Source organism: Vombatus ursinus, unplaced genomic scaffold (assembly GCF_900497805.2).
Source record: "Vombatus ursinus unplaced genomic scaffold, bare-nosed wombat genome assembly UNPS02014932.1, whole genome shotgun sequence".
In the NCBI taxonomy this organism is placed as follows: domain Eukaryota; kingdom Metazoa; phylum Chordata; class Mammalia; order Diprotodontia; family Vombatidae; genus Vombatus; species Vombatus ursinus.
The window spans coordinates 5262960-5279291 of NW_020954710.1; the positions used below are offsets into that span (position 1 = coordinate 5262960).

Here is a 16332-nt window from a genome sequence, read left to right on the forward strand (position 1 = left end):
CACACACACATCCCTTCTGAAACAAGTGAGAAAGCTTTGAGCCACTCATTCCCATCACTTTCAGTGCCACAGAGGCTGACCAACCTGGGTGGCACAAGGGAGAGAAAACACTGGACCTGAAATGAGGAAAACCTGGGTTCCAATCCAGCCTCAAACATTTATTAGCTGTGTGACCCTGGGCAAATCATTTGATCTCTGCTTCCATTTTCCCATCAGTAAAATGGGGATAATAACATCTACCTCTCAGGGGTTTTGTGGGGGCAAAATGAAATATTTATGAAGTGCTCTGCAAACCTTCAAGCTCTGGGAATGCTATTACTATAGGAAAGCTGGGCTCTTTGCAAGATGTCCCAGTTCTCAAGGTCAGCTGTATCCTGGGATGACGGGGAGAATGTTATCAAAGAGTAGCCATGGTGACATATGTCAGCTCCCGAAGACCAAAACCGCTGGTGTCTGAGTTCCTGGTGCCAATAAGTCTGTCACACAGAAGTGCTTCATCAGGTCCTCGCCTCCCCAGCCCTGACTCGACCAGGCCCACAGAAACTGGCTAAGAACCCAGGTCTTCATGTCTCTACTCGAAAGGAAGGCAGAATTCCGAGGTTTCTGAAATCAAGAATTCTGAAGGCATGCTTAAATTGCCTCGTATTCTATAGGGTTACACAAACAGCAGGGTAATGTAATCAGTGTTGCTATGCGTGAGGTCCTTTCTAGCTTTGAATGCTTGGACTTTCTAATTCTACACGTGACACAGAACAGCCTTCTGGAGGAGGGAGCCCGAATATATTCTCTAGATAGGGATGGCTGAGCTAACCTACAAAAACAAATTTTGCTAAGCACATTGAATTAAACATGATTTTGGGCTAACACCTATCTATCACATGTTCCAGGAACCCCAAGAGACCCAATGGAAAAGGGGGCTGGTAGAAGGCAAAGAGAAGCCAGAGACCAGTGAGGAGTGAATTTTTTTTTTTAATCAAGACTAAGAAAACGTCACTGAATCAAGGACAGCCATATAAATACATGGTGAGCTGTGTATAAAACTCAGTACCAAATTTGGCCTCGTCTGAGTGTGTATGTATCAAAAACGTATTAAAATCGGCACTAAACTCTAGCACGTAGGCTGATGAGACAGATAGGGCAGGGGCCAGGCAGTGGTGGCTAACCTGGATCAACTAAAGGGCTAAGTTCTGAAAGGGGCCACTCCACATAAGGACGAAAGGAGCACCTGCAACTCCACACCCTTGGCATTCCTTAAAAAGGTCTTGGGAAAAGAGTGCCAAAGAGGATGTCACCCTTTCTCTTTGCTGCTGGTTGCTGTCCTGAGACCACGAACCTTTGCTAAGCACCTTTAAGAAACTTCATGGTCTCCACACTCCTTCTCCTTAAGATGTGACCAACTCTGGCCCAGCAGTCAAGTTTTGTGATCTGTGCAGTGAACCTGGTCTGCCAGCTGGGGTTTACTCCACTACCCTGGACACGAAAGCCTTAAAGCTGCTGTCAGGATGGGGGATACAAATGTTTTGGGTTGATCAGATGATGCCATTATGTCCTAGCGGAGAATGCAGATGAATATAGCACCCTATGGGATCTCGGCCCTGGACCTTCATCATTCAAGTGAGCAAAGGCAGTCTCAGAACCACCACCTGTCCTTGGGGAAATGGAAGCCAAGCACAAAACCCATCTCATGTTTAATGTGTCCTTAGCAAGGTCCTCCCCAGGCTTCGTCTCGAGCATCCTTAGGTGAAGATGTGTCAAAATTGCATCTGCTTCAAAGAGACAAACTAAATTAGCTGTACTTGGCTTACTCTGGGTCAGAAATGGCCCTCTGGCCTGACCTAGGAATAATAAGGATTTATGTGCCTAGTCTGCTTACCAGTGAACAAAGTATCATCTCTACAACAGTTCTTAAGCTCTTACCAGGAAATCTAGTTAGTAAATGGTAATTTCTTTTTCTCCCAGTGAAAACTGGCCAAGGATATTCAAAAGAAACATTCAAGGGGAGGGACTGAGCATTGGTGAATGGAAAACAGTATCCTGAATCCCCTCAAACAGCCTACCAAGCTGTCATTGCTCCTATAGTTTTCAGGCCAATGGTAACTGAAACTGCTAATCCTGCCTGTCTTTTTAGGCATTCCTACAAAGGAAACAGCCACTCTTCCCTTCTCCATACAAACCAGCAGTGTGTCCTTCTGGGGCCTGTTTTTTCTCCTCATCCCCAGCTAAGTCCTTTGCTAAAGGGTGACTTGATAATTTTAGTCAATTGTGGCAACTGACAAGAGAGTGAATGCATCCAGGGACAAAGATTGCTGAGTACACTGGGCTGTTAATGAGGGACTTTCTCAGCACTTTTCTGGACCAGAGTTCAAGTGGCAAGAGACAGACACCGCCCACATTAACTGAGCCTGCTACTTACTAATCATCATCGTGTAAGACCAAGAGTGGTCTGAAAATAGAGCTTCAATAAGGATCTGAAGAAGTACCCAGTAATTATGGTCCTAATTGAAGGGGGATGATGAGGTGAGAGGCTAAGCCATACAGGGCCCTTTGAGTACTCACAAGAGGAAGGGACAGCTTCATTTCAGAGCGACCTGACACTGCCCCCTAGTGGAACCTGGTGACATCACGCACCTGGCTCATTCAAATAAAATTCCTTCTAAGGACTGTGAAAAAAACACGGCTAGCATATGAGGATTCTGTTGCCTCCAAAGGGTGGAAGGTCTGTTCTCAGATACTCTGATTTCAACGCTGAGCCAGAGAGTCCCGTTTCACCGAGAGGGGCGGGCAGCAGAGAACTCCCGGTCCCTTCAGAGCCTGGGCAGGGAGCCTGCCGGTGCCAGGATGATGCCGAAGACGTAGAAAAGCCCCAGCAGCAGGTTGAGCTTGGCAGTCCTCTGGGGCAGTTTGTTGAAGGTCTGACTCCTGAACTGCCTCTCAAGCGAAAAGGCCATGGGAATGGTGAGCAGGGGCAGCGCCATGCTGATGGCGTACCTCGTGGCCAAGATGCTGAAGATGAGGTAGGGCAGGAAGAGCAAGGTGGTGTAGAGTATGTAGGAGAAGGTGGGGCCGATGAGAATGGCGAGGGTGACGATGCCAGCCTCTCTGTCGGACTTCATGTCCCTGGTGTTGTTGGAATGGAGGATGGCCTCAGTGCTGAGGGCCAAGGGGATGGCGTAGACCAGCGGGAAGATGGCCAGGGAGCCCACCTGCACGGCATAGGCGAACATGACGGCCAGGGGACCAAAGGTGATAAGGATGACCAGGTCGCCCAAAGCCACATATTTGAATCCAATTCCTATGGCCAGAAAATATAAAGAGTTGACATGAAATCAAAGACTGCTAATTAAGGAGACTATTTTTTTTTAAACCACAACAGTTTACCTCACTCTTACTGTGTTTTGTAAGGAAAAGGCAAAAGGAAAGGGAACCTGAAACAGCACAGCAAGCCCATCAATCAGCTCTCTCCTTCTCAAACAGTGTCGAGGGCAAAAACTGATTTGTTCTCAGATGCAGCAAAGGGGTAGAAAGATTACTAATTAATCTGTTTCCAAGCATGCCAGCTGTAGGTATACCAATGACCCTCCTAATATCACCTAACAAACATTTATTAAGCACCCATTCTGTTCAGGATACCCCACTAAATGCTAGATGAGATAGGAAGTTTAAATAAACTATTTCCTGACCTCAAAGGTTGTGCGTTCTGTAAGAGGACAAGACACTGACACAGTGGGTGCTAAGCCTCTCCAAGCTTCAGCTGCCTCATCTAGGGCAACTGGGGGCTGAACTGGGTACAGAGCGCCAGGCCTGGAGGCAGGACCTGACGAGTTCAAATCCTGCCTCGCACCCTTGCTAACTGTGATCCAGAGCAAGTGGCTTTATCTCCATCTGCCTCAATTTCCTCAACTGTAAAATGGAAATAATGACAGCATCTACCTCCCTGGGCTGTAGTGAAGATTAAACAATATTTGTGATGTGCTTATCACAGTGCTCGGCACATAATAAGCTCTACAGAAATGTTAGCTATCATTCATTGTCATCATCATCATCTGGAAAATGAGGAGGCTGGAGTCCCTTCCAACTGGGACTGTGATCCTAACATTACATGATGAAAGCGTCAGAGGTTATAAAATGAAGTATCAAATGAGGCTGTGGGGACAAGGACCAAACCCTCCTTTTTATTTCCCTGAGAATCTGTTCCTTCCAACGGGAAGCTCTCCCTTTCTAAGCACCCACTCTGTGCACAGTTCAGCAGGAATCACCGCAGTATGTGCGTCCTGCTCCGCCATCACTTCTGTCTATGCCAGGATCAAGAGGCAGTTTTCAGCTCTGGGTCTGCTTACAGTCTTCGGCACCCCCTAAATGAACCTAACCCCCCCAATGAACATGTGACTAGTCAAGAGACCCCCAGGCCCCACTGAAACAAGCGAAACGGCACTGAATGAGCAGAACATCTCTGAACCAGCTGAGGTTCCAGGGCTGCTGCCCTGGAGAAGGGAAGCTGGAATCACACACACAAGCCACATTCACTGTCAGGGTTTCCAGGGTTGGCTCTTTCCTCCATGGGCATTCTCTTGCTTGTAGATTCCCTGAGGATGGGAAGCAATCACACTTCCTTACCCTACATCAGCCAGCTTTCAAGAGCAACCCCTGGGTTCTCCTTCATAATCCAGTATGACTCGAGATATCTATCACCTTGTGTATGTGAGTCATTTACGTTACTTCTAACCTCTGAGGCAGACCAGGAGGACCAGTGCCAAGAGCAAGAGCATTAAGCCACTGCTCAGCATCACGGTCAAAGACACCATGATCTGCCTAAGTGTGCGTGCTGAGCCGAGCCTGCAGAATCAGAGAAAAAGCCTGACCGCTCACATCCCCCCTGCCTTTTGTCTTTCGAGTACTAGATAAGAACAAAACCAGGAACTTTCATTTTCTCATTCTTGCATGCTCGTAAGTTCAACCTCTGGTCTTGCTACATTATTCTAAAGTCAGCAACAAGTCAATATAAGTGTTCCTTAAATGGGACACAGTATCATGACAAAAGCTATATTCGGGAAATAGAGCTCAGCCCATAGAAGGGCTTGGCAGGATTCCCAGAGATGTTGTTTGTCCTTCATTTTCCAAGAGGACCAATGATATCACAGGGGATGTCCTGACTCGAGCATAAACTCGACTTAGGTGAGGCAGAGTTGCTCAAAGGCTTCAGCCTCACTCTCTCTTCTTTTTTTTTTCATTTTTATTGATTTATTTCTCACTTTCTCTTTCAGAGTCATTGAAGTCCAGTGGCAAGACAAAAGTCAGGATGACTGGCGATGGCCCAGGATGCAGTGGATGACCCTGGCATCTTCGACGTCTGACCAAGCTCTAAGCACTCCACAGAGCCTGCTTCAGCCACCTTCACGGCTGCTGGAACAAACTGTCCTCATCCACCAGAGGACGTCTTCAAGTGCTTGGGGTAGACACCCCCCTGACTCACCGACAGATCTGAGGCCTGTCAGCTACCTTCAACCTGGTTTAGCTGGTGTATGGGGTTTTCAGGGAGGACTAGCACCTCTGGTGTCCAGGCTGCCCACTCCCCTTTGGTGTCCACTGATTCACCCAACTCTCACCTGTGGCTTGAAGAAGCTGTAGCATGCTCAGCAGCCATACCCCAATTTAAAAAAAATTCCTGGAGGTAGACACATAAACCCTGGCTATGGCAAGTCTCGCAAAATTCTTGCCATTTATCTGCCTTCCTCTTGTCTGAGGAGGGCAAGACCTCAATGCTGACTGGCAAACCCTGCCCCCTAACTCCTCCCTCTGCTTCCTTGGCTCCAAAACAGTTATCTGCATCCTATCTCCCCCAGGACAGAGAATCTGAGAGTTGGAAGGACCCTCGGGGTTCTGGGATCTAGTACAATGGAGACCTGAACAAAAATTCAGTGGTAACTCAGCATCCACCTACAGACCTCCCACTCCTCCCCCTTCTTGGGTTTTGTTTTTGTTTTTATCAGCTTCCACCCACTGCCTGAGGTTCAGCTGGACAGACCTAAACAAAGTTCAGTCTAAGCTCTCTTCAGAAGATGTGAAGACTGTCATCCTGTCCCCTTCTTAAGCCTTTTCTCCTGTAGGCTAAAACAGCCCCAGTTCCTGCTCCACAGACTGGTGTGGAGGCCAGACAGTGCCCCATCTTGACCACTCTCATACGGAGACTCTCCAGTCCCTTCCTTCTCTCTCTTACCTCTCTACCCCACCCATACAGATGCCCTATTTTATCTCCCCTACCTCCAAACATCTCTGGAAGCCCTCTCCTCCACTCACAAGGCCACCCCCTAGTTCAGGGCCTCATCACCCCCCTCTGCTGCCAGAGTCTATCTAATCCATCCTCCAGAGCTGCCAAAATCATCTTCCTAAGACACAGAAAGGTCTGCTCCCCTAAGGCCTTAGTAACTGCTTAGGATTTAATGTCCCCTATGTATAAACTGAAGCCAACCTACCTTTCCAGAGTGATCCCACATAACTTAAGCTGGCTGCCCCACCTCCCATTCCAACCAAAGTGACCCCCCCAAACCCTCCACCCCCAGCCTACTCCTCAAACTCCACTGTCCCTCTCCTTGCTTTGGGGCATCTGCAGAAGCTCCTGGAGAGAAGACTTTCATTTTTGTCTCTCTATCCCCAGAACCTGACACTTAAGAAATATCTGTCAAACTGAATTGAAAACCAAAGCCTGCTCTCCTCTTTAAAATAACAACCCCTAAAAATGATGGCCAAAGGGAGAATAGTTTCTACTGCCAGAGCCAGATTCCTAAAGTGGTGGTTTGATGACTTCTAAACTGTGATGTGAAGATTATGAAACAGCATCAAGGACCCTGGTGAGCAGGAGGAGCCCCTTTAAGGGATGTCTACACAAGAGAAAAGAAAATGGTCCCAGGGATCTGGAAGGTGGCACCTTCCCCTTCAAATCACTAACTGCTGTCAGGGACCTTAGAAATGCTCCCACCCAAGCTCCTCACTTTACACAAGAGGAACCTCAGGATCAGGAAAAATAAATGACTGATCCAAGGTCCCCCTGCACATAGGGAGTGGTGCCAAGACTAACCTGGGGATGGGCAGTGACTGCTCTGAGGTACCAAGCCCTCCCTGGATAGCACAGATAGGCCCAGTCCCTCAATGCCCCCTTGGGGAGCAGAAGCAGGTTATATCCCCTGGGATTTCTAGGGAGCAGAGTAGGGCCAGGCCTAACCCCGAACATCCTGGGGAGCACAGGCTCACCCCTGGGCAGCACAGCCAGGCCCAGACCCCTCTGGAGAGCATAACTAGGCCTGGCCTCCCAGACCCCCTGGGGAGCATAACCAGGCCTGGCCTCCCAGACCCTGGGCACCCTGGGGAGCATGGCCAGCCCTAGACGCCCTGGGGAGCACGGTCACCCCCCCCAGGCCCCCCGGGAAGCACCTGGCTGGGCTGGGTCTCACCTCCGGTGTACAGGAAGGAGCCGGACAGGCCCCCGAAGAAGATGAGTGCCAGGTGCTCGAGTTTGAGTGCCGACAGGCAGTAGAGGCAGGCGGCGCACACGCAGCCCAGTGTGTAGAGGAAGACCCCGAAGCGCACCACGTCCTGCGGCTCCAGGATGCGGTCCACGAGCGTCCGGTCGTCGCTCTTCTTGTGGTCAATGCCCTTGGAGAAGTCGTAGTAGGTGTTGACCAGGTTGCCGGCGCCGTGCACGGCCAGCACGGCCACGGCGCTGCCCAGCAGCAGGCCGGGCTGCAGCGCGCCCTGGGAGCGGTAGGCCAGCGCGCTGCCCAGCGCCACGGGGCTCAGCGACGCGCTGAAGCTCCACGGCCGCAGCGCCAGCACGTAGGAGGCACACTTCTGGCGCCACGACCGCGGCCCAGGCCCCGGCGCGGCCCCGCACGGGCAGCCGTTACCGGCCTTCTCCCCTGCGCCGGCGCCCGCACCGGCCGGGGGACCCTCGCCCGCCTGGATGTCGATCCTCTCCCCGGAGCTCTGGGCCGCGGCCATGGGGGTGGCGAGCCTGGGCTCGGGGGCGGGGCGGAGACGCGAGGGGGCGGGGCTAGCCAAGCACGTGGAGGGGCCAGGGAGAGCACGAGGAGGGGGCGGGGCTAGCGGCTGAAGGAAAGCGCGCGCGGGGGGACAGGGGGCAAGGGGAGGGGGCGGGGCCAGCGGGGGAAAGGGGTACCGAGGCAGTGCGGCTGCCGGAGCAGAGCCGGGGATCGGGGAGGGATGCAGACCCAGAAAAGGGTACGCGGGGCTGGAGCGGAGCTCGCTGCTCCCGGGAAGCGATGTGGGGGCTTCTAGAGGGGCTCGCCAGCTAGGGAGAGAAGGCTGAAACGTCACCAGGCGGAGGAAGGGAGCACCCGGGAAAGGAGAATTCGGGAGGTTGGCAGCTGTTCCGCAGGAGGCCTGACCTACTCTGACCCCACGGCCGTCCGGTCTTCCAGTCACCCCGGCTCTCAGTCAGAGGCAAGGCCAGCGCCGACCCGGATCTTTCAGCGCGTCCCAGGGGCCGCCATGTTGTGCGCTGGCCTTTGTCGGCCGTGCGGAAACCGGCTCCCTGCGCACTTAGGGTCCGGCAAAGAAGGGCCCTCCCCTTCCCTCAACACTGGGGGAGCTCTCCCTCCCTCCTCCCTAGGATCACTCATTGAGTTCCAGTCAACGAACTTGTGTTAAGCTACTGATACAAAAAGGAAAGGCCACGATACAGTGGAAAGAACACTGCACTGGTTTCCAACTCTGCTTCTGAGGCTTAACCTGTGTGACCTTGGTAACCCGGGACGTGTCATGGTGTTTTTCAATGCTTCATTCACTCTCGTCAGTTTTTAATAGTTATACCTCCGGTGCTTAGCACAGGTGCTAAATAAATGTTGTTGTTTTTTAATTAAATGAAAAGTCCCTCTGAGAGAGGAAGTCACTTGCCCAGGATCACGGGGACAGAATCCATTCCTCCTTCCATTGCCTCCCTGAGCACCAGGAAGAAAGATGAGGGGTCTCAGAGTTGGAAAAGAGACAGAGGTGTAGAGGCCCTGTGGCCCTATCTCCAGCTGAGCCACTGCTTTTCTGGGTGACCAGAGATGAGATACAATTCTAACCCTGACTCATGAACAGCTTCTATTCTTCACCCGGTCTTGGTTGTTTTCTTCCCCTTTATTGTTTATGTATGTTTTCATTCAAATCAAGAGGCTTGATGGGGTATCAAGGAACTCCTCCCACCTTAATATTCTCTGAGAGAATGTGATCTAAAAATCTCTTAATTACTCTGTGCCAGGCACTGTGCTAAATTTGCACATTACAAATGGAAGAGGAGCTGGGGCAGAGAAATCAACAAGAGGAAAATAAAGTTCATTATATCCAGAAAATTGGCAACACCCGGTGACCTTGGGAGTAGGAGAGGAGCAAGAGTCGTGGTGAGTGGGGCACGGTTGCATTGGTGGGCTATCTGCACCATTAGGGGAAATGTCCACGTTAATAAGATCACAGAATGCAAAGGAAGACAGTGTGATATGCAGATTGTGTAAGGAAGGAATCCAAAGTAAGGGAAAGATCAGCAGAGTAAATTGGGCTGGATCATGCAGGAGGTGAGACTGGAGCTGTGCCTTTTGAAAAATGAGTAATACTTGGGAACAATGTAATAACTCATTTCTATACTGAGTTCACAACCCTAGTGCAAGTATTTTTATGCCCATTCCGCAGATGCACAGGGTGAGAGGCTGAGGGTTTTGTCCCGGGAGTCCTACAAACAAGTACTCAGTGTCACAGTCTGGATTCAAACCCAAGTCCAGCTCACACATACACCCATACCCCTCACATAGTTTCCACTACTCCACGCTGCCACTCTAGGCAGAGAGCCAAGAGGGAGCATGAATGGGGAATGTGTAAGGCACGTCGCCACACTTGGAGCAGGGTTTGTGCTGGGAAGCAGCACAGCTGAGGCCTTGCGCTGGAATGACCTCGGGGTCCTTGATCCCAGCTGGGGTTAGTTAGGAAAACGCCTGAGTCCCCAGGGGTCATTTCACATGTAAAACCCCTGAATGCGACACGAGGGCTGCCTGGAGAGGGGGCGGGCCGAGAATCCGTAGCTGCTGCTCAAGTTCATGTGCGGATCCACGCAGGGGTCCACGCTGGGCGCTAACACGCGTGGAGGGAGGGGCTCTGAGCCGGCTCTCCAGGAATCCCAGCGGAGGTGGTACCAGGGAGAGCTGCCCAGCTGTCGAGGGGGCTCATTTCAACGCAGCACGCGCTGGAAGCCGGGTCGGAAGTGGCAAAGGCGGTCAACTTGCTGCTGATTGGTCTGTACCGGTGTTTCTCGGCCCGGCGCTCTCCTGTCACTGGATGTGTGGTTTGTCCATTTGAACTGCTCCCGCCTCCTTGGGGGGCCGGGTTCCAGAGCGTCCCTCCTTCCTCTCTACCATTGGCCGCCACACCCGCCCATCTCCTCCTCCGATCTGCCGGTTGGTCCTAGCGGTCCGGTGCCCCGCCCTTCCCCACCCGGCTCGGAGGGCAGCCGGGAGGGAAGGCGGGCGGTGTTGGGGGTGGGGGGGTTCCGGAGCTGCGGCGGCGCCTTCGGCAGCTGCACCGGCTGAAGGGAAGGCCGCAAGTAACGCAAGTCACGGTGAGTCTGGAGCCCGCCGCTCGCCTCCCTAGGCCGGGCCGGGGCTGAGACCCGGCCCCCCGCGCTGAAAGGAGGCCGCAGCGCCCCCGGGCGACCTGGGCCCCGCTGACGCCCCCAGGGCCCAGGAGCGGCCCCCGGGGCCCTTCCCTGCCCCGCCTCCAGCCTCCGCCCACTGCGCCCTACCGACCCCAGGGCCTCCTGGAAACCCCGACCCACTGTGTGCCCCCGGCCTAGCCAGAGACTCCCCAGAAGCCCCCTGCCTCGTCGGGGTCCCGCAGAGGTGCCCTCCGACCCTCACATGCCAGCCAAAGCTCCCCTGACTCCTCGGTGGCCCCCCCAGAGTTCTAACCACCACCTTCATGCCCACCAGAAGCCCCCCCGTCTCCACATGTCCCTCCAGAACGCCATATATGCTACCAGAAGGTTCTCTGCCTTGCCAGAGTGCCTGGGTGGAACCCTAATATCCTCCCAGAAGTTCCTCTGATTCACCAGAGACCCCTGGAGGTGCCCCCAGAACCCTCCCACGCTGTCAGAGGCTCCCTTGCCTCATCACGGACCCCACCAAAGTTCGCCCCAAGCTTCCCTGCCTAACCTGAGCTCCGCACGATCCCCATCTCATTCCTCTCAGAATGCCCCGTCAACAGCTCACCCACTCCATCAGAGACACCCCCAGAAATCCTCCAGACCTGTTACCAGAAAATCCCCCCCAACCCCTACCAATTACCTGTGCCAAGTCACCTCAGAAGCCCAGAGGTCCCCCAATATCATATTCCCTCCTGGAAGCCCACTCACTTTATGCCCCCGTCTCAGAAACGCTTTCAACGCCCCCAGGTCTATCAGCACCCAGAACGTTTCTTTCTTAATGGTTAATAGTAAACACTTATTAAGTACCTACAGTGTGCCAAGCACTATGCTGAGCACTGAGGATACAGATAGAAAAAGACAGTCCCTGCTCTCAAGGAGCTTACAGTCTAAGGAGGGAAGACTACACACAAAAGGAAGCTGAAAATGGGGTGGGGACAACCATTGAAGGGGCTTGGTGGAGAAGTTCAGAGTAGTGCAGCTGAGTGAGAAATGAAATACCTGAGCCTGGCCCCCTCCTTAAATGTAGATCTTGGCCCCACCCTCCTATCCTAGAGGCTGAGGGTAGTGATGGAGCTGATGGGATTTTATGGGATGATGAGCTTATCCCAACCAGGAGCTCCTGGGGCAAGGTGGAGAGGTCATCCGTTTTGAGAGAAGTTCCAGAATAATGCAGCCAGGTGGGGAATGAAGAGACCCAAGTCAATCACCTGCCCTTAGAAGATTTCTAGGCACCTTCTTAGACCCATTGCATATAACCAGGCCTATCCTGTACCCCCAGCCCCACCACTTCTGTAGACTGCCCTGGGTATTCTTCTAATCCAGCCCCAGCCTTTCCTGGCTGTCAGATGACAGATTTGAACTAGATAAGCTCAGAGGTCCCTTCCAGCTCCAATAAGGCCCAGGCCCCTTTCCTGGTGAAGGTTCAACTGGAGAAAAGGAAACTTGGGGCTACTGTTTGTCAAATGTTTGAAGGGCAGTAGCTGTGCTTGGCCCCTAAGGGCAAAACCAGAAGTGAGCAGAAGCTGCAGGAGGATGAATTTCCACTAAATGTGTGGGGAAACTTGCTCCTGGGCCCAGGTCCTAAGAAGGACTTCTGTGCCTGGAGGTCTTCGAGGGAAGCTGGGATGACTCATTTTCAGGGACTGAGGTCAGTAGTCTGGTAAAGACTGGATTAGGTAACCTCTCAGCTCCAGGCCTCTGAGTCTGTAAACATCATAGCTTCCACTTCAATAACACTCTATAGAAATGATTCTAGATGTACCCATCTACTACAGAATACTCTAAAAACAGATCTAGAGTAGATTTAACCTTCTCTAGGATCTACCTCAATTGATCCATTATACTGGGGAACTGAGGATATTTTGCCTAAAGAAAAATAGACTTGGGATAGATCAGTTGCTGTTTGTCACAGAGCAGAAAGATTAAATGTGTTTTGCATGACTTCGGAACAGAGAAGCTGGGGCAGTATGTCAGTTATTGGGAGGTGAGTTACAGGCTCAGTATTGAAAAGAGTTGATCAGAAAGCTGGCTGACCAGGGATTGGGTACTGCCTCAGGATACAATACCATTGTGCGGTAGGTAGTACAAATAGGATTATCCTCATTTTACAAATAAGAAAAAATTATGTTTCTGGAGGTAAAGGATTTGCTCATGGCCAGCCAGCTGTTTTAACAGGCAAAGAGCTGAGACTTGGTTCAGATCCTTCTCATTTCAAGTTGTGTTCTTTACCACATACTGTAAAGTAGTGAGTTCCCTGTCACCTGGGAGTATGTAAGCAGAGGCTGGGTAACCAAATGTCAGGGGTGTTGTATGTGGAATTTGTGCTTCTCAGAATTCAAATTGGAAGGTGCCACCAAGTCCAAAACCCATGCTTGACCAGAAATCCCCTCGGCAGCATATCTGATCCAATAAGCATTTTTAGACAAATGGTTACCCAGCCTGGGCTTGAAGACTAATTATGTTAATTCTCCCCCTCTCCCCCCATTCTGCGTGGCCTAGCTGCCCCCTGCCTTTTCAGACTTTATTTCATGTTGCTCATATCCAGCCAAACTGGCTTCCTACCTTGTCCCCAGACTCATCATTGTTTCCTTTCACAAGCACTGTTACAGGCTGTCCCGAACTTAGAATCCACTTGCCCCAGGACTCCCTAGCTCAGGTGTCTTTCCCAAATACCCTAGTTGTTAGTGTCCCTTCCCTTCCCAATTATCTCATATTTACTTACCTGGGTACATATTATATCCCCACCCCCCAACAGAATATAAGCTCCTTGGGAGCAGGAATTGTTTCGTTTTTGCCTTCATCTCCCAAGTGCCCAGGGTAGTGCTTTACATATAGTAGGTGCTTAACTGGTGTCGGTTTAAATTGAATTGATAACCTCTTACTAGAGGGAGCCTACTTCCAAAGCAGTGACCATGTCATTTGGGAGAGAGAAAGACTAAGGGGCCTTGTTCTTGGGAATGTGCTTAGAATAGGAGCACCACAGCATCCCCACTAGTCCCAGGCATCAGAGCCCATAGTATTTTGCAGCTCACATTGCAGTTTTTAATTTGTCGTGGCCACCTTTGTTTTCTCTGCAGAGAAACGATATTGAGCTGGACTCGACAGCCTTAGTCTGAAACTAAGATGTGCTCAAACTCTTAAAATCAGTCATTTGGAAGTTGGACATCTCTTCCACCTTGGGGTACCTGCTGGTCAAACCCTTGCATCTCAGAAAGTCAGAAATAGCCATTTGGGCCATTCCTTGGCTTCAGGATACAATCTCTACAGAGCTAGGAGAGTTGTCTGGGCCTTTATTCTGCAGGATCCCCAGGGCAGTCTCACACGCTGCCCTGTAGGGATGGATCTTGCTAGAATGTCTTCCCTGAGCTTCCCAGGGTCTGCGCTGGTCAGTGCTGAGGACAAGGGGTTATGATGTCATCACCGAATTTGGCTGCTTGAGGGGAGTGGAGAAGGGAGGGCTGCTGGCAGCTTCGGGCTGGCTGGAGGCTGGGACGAGTGACAGCCCAGCTGGTAGAAATGTGAAGTTAGGGAGAGAGTGCTGGACCTGGAATCAGGAGGCCCGGCGCTGCTACTCACTAGCTCACTTTGATCTTGGGCAGGTAGCTTGCTTCACTACCCTGGGCTTCTTTTCTCAACTTATAAAAGGAGGATTTTGAACTAGTGGATTTTCTGAGTTCATCTCCAGCCCTCTTGTTGTATCTGTCATTAATTAAGAGTGGGGCATCCCTCTCTGCAGGCTCCCTGGGCCCTGGACCCAGCACCACCATGTCAGGCACTGTGACCATCCTACAGCAGTTTGCCAGTGGCCTGAAGAGCCGCAGCGAGGAGACACGGGCCAAGGCCGCCAAGGAGCTGCAGCATTATGTCACCCTGGAGCTCCGAGAGGTCAGTGCAGCGTTGGCATGGGGGGAGGGCAGGGCATGGCACTTGAGTTGGTGGGTCACCGGGGTAAGGAACCTGGCAGTGGGACTGGAGGCTTTCCACACCAGCATGCAAGTTTGCTCATGTTTCTGAGGTCCTGCTGGATATGTATGCCTTCCCTGCTGAATATTGTCAGTCCTGTCTTCTTGCAGAGTGGTTTTACTGAAATGGGATTTCTATATGGAAACACAGGTTCAGGCAGGAGTCTGACCCTCAGAACCTAGGAGATGGGACTGTGGCACTGTCTTCCCTCATCCTACTTCCCCCCATTCACCTTGTCACTCAGGTTTGAAACCTTGGAGTGCTCCTGACCATTCCCTCTCCTTCTACTCCCCAGAGCGCATCATTGGCCAAATTGTTGTTGATCCATTTAGAGCCTGTCTCGAATCCGTCCCCTTCATTCCACCAAAGCCTCCTGTAGCAAGATCGGCGATGTGCCTCTTCTTACCTGAACCATTTCAGTAGCTCCTGCTGGTCTTCTGGCTTCTAGTCTTTTTCTTCCAATTTATCCTCCACACAGCTGCCAAATCAGTATTCCTAGCACAGGGCTGACCCTGTCACTCCTCTGCTCAGAAATCTGTAATGGTTCCTGGTTGCCTCAAAGACAGACTCCTCAGCGTGTCATTTAAAGGCCGCCTCCATGAGGCTCCCGTCACGCTCGCCAGTCTTGTCTTGTGTTGTGTGCCTTCGTGTACTCTCTGGCCTCCTCTGCCTTTGGGAACACAGTCTCCCATGCCCCAAATGCTCTCCCTCCTCACATTCACTTCCTGAAATCCCTGCTTCCCTCAAAGCAAAGCCCAGGAGCCATCTCCAGGAGGCCTTTGCTGCTTCCCTCTGTTGTTAGTACTCTTTCCTCTTGAAATTGCTTTTATGTTGCTACGTGTATTTTATATCGACTTCCTTGTGGAAGTGCTGTATTCCCCAGTTTGTTGTAAGCTCCTGGAGGGAGGACCTTTTGTTCCTGTCTTTTGAGTCCCCAGCACTTAGCGCAGAGCCTTGTACATAGGAGGGGCTTCATAAATGTTTGTTGAATTGCTGTTTGTGTGAATTACTGATGTCTGGAAGAAGGAGCCTTCCCTCAGGGGACAAAGAAGTTACTTCAACCTGTCCTCAATTTGCAGATGAGTCAGGAAGAGTCCACCCGGTTCTATGATCAGTTGAATCATCACATATTTGAACTGGTGTCCAGCTCAGATGCCAATGAACGGAAAGGGGGCATCCTGGCCATAGGTAAGAGAACCAGCCAGGGAGGGTTTCTTTCTATTTACGATCAATAGCCCTGGGCTAACAGTGGTCAGGAATTAGACCACACTAGTCCTTTCAGAGCAGGGCCAGAAGTCACAAACTGCAGCCACATTTCAGTGACTTGTCCAAGGCCCTTGCTAGTGTTCCTTTTCTGTCTTAGCCACTGCTCATTTGCACCTCTGCCAGAGAGTGGACCAAATAAATAATTGTATCCAAAGCTAGATAATTTTGCTCCACATGAGGGGCTCTGGTGATAGGTTTTAAATAGGGACAATTGAAACCTGCTTTTTAAAGTTCAAAATTAGGCTTCAATTACCTGCTTCTCAAAAAAAAAATCTGCTTCTTATTACCATTTATTCTACAAAATAATTGAGATTGCTGTATTACAAATAAAGGGGTAGATGGTTTACTTTCTTCTCTGGGCAGTTTACTTTGGGTATATGGTATCCCAGCCTCCACTCTCATCTTCTTTCTTCTCCCTT

The 16332-nt window shown here is 51.3% G+C and overlaps 2 protein-coding genes across 2 annotated transcripts in view; one reads left to right on the plus strand and one right to left on the minus strand.

Annotated features, from left to right (window-relative positions):
- Positions 1 to 248: 248 nt before the first annotated feature.
- Positions 249 to 7992, minus strand: UBIAD1 (UbiA prenyltransferase domain containing 1). The gene is made up of 2 exons (XM_027843948.1): positions 7446 to 7992; positions 249 to 3292 (listed from the first exon to the last, which is right to left on the minus strand). The coding sequence occupies exons 1-2, from the start codon at positions 7990 to 7992 to the stop codon at positions 2805 to 2807; spliced, it is 1035 nt and encodes a 344-aa protein (XP_027699749.1). The 3' UTR covers positions 249 to 2804.
- Positions 7993 to 10529: 2537 nt separating this feature from the next.
- MTOR (mechanistic target of rapamycin kinase) overlaps positions 10530 to 16332 on the plus strand; it is a 117913-nt gene continuing 112110 nt past the window's right edge. The window contains exons 1-3 of the mRNA XM_027843822.1: positions 10530 to 10600; positions 14421 to 14569; positions 15727 to 15835. Coding sequence (XP_027699623.1) covers positions 14450 to 14569; positions 15727 to 15835 — 229 coding nt within the window. The 5' untranslated portion in view covers positions 10530 to 10600; positions 14421 to 14449. The remainder of the gene's footprint in view (positions 10601 to 14420; positions 14570 to 15726; positions 15836 to 16332) is intronic.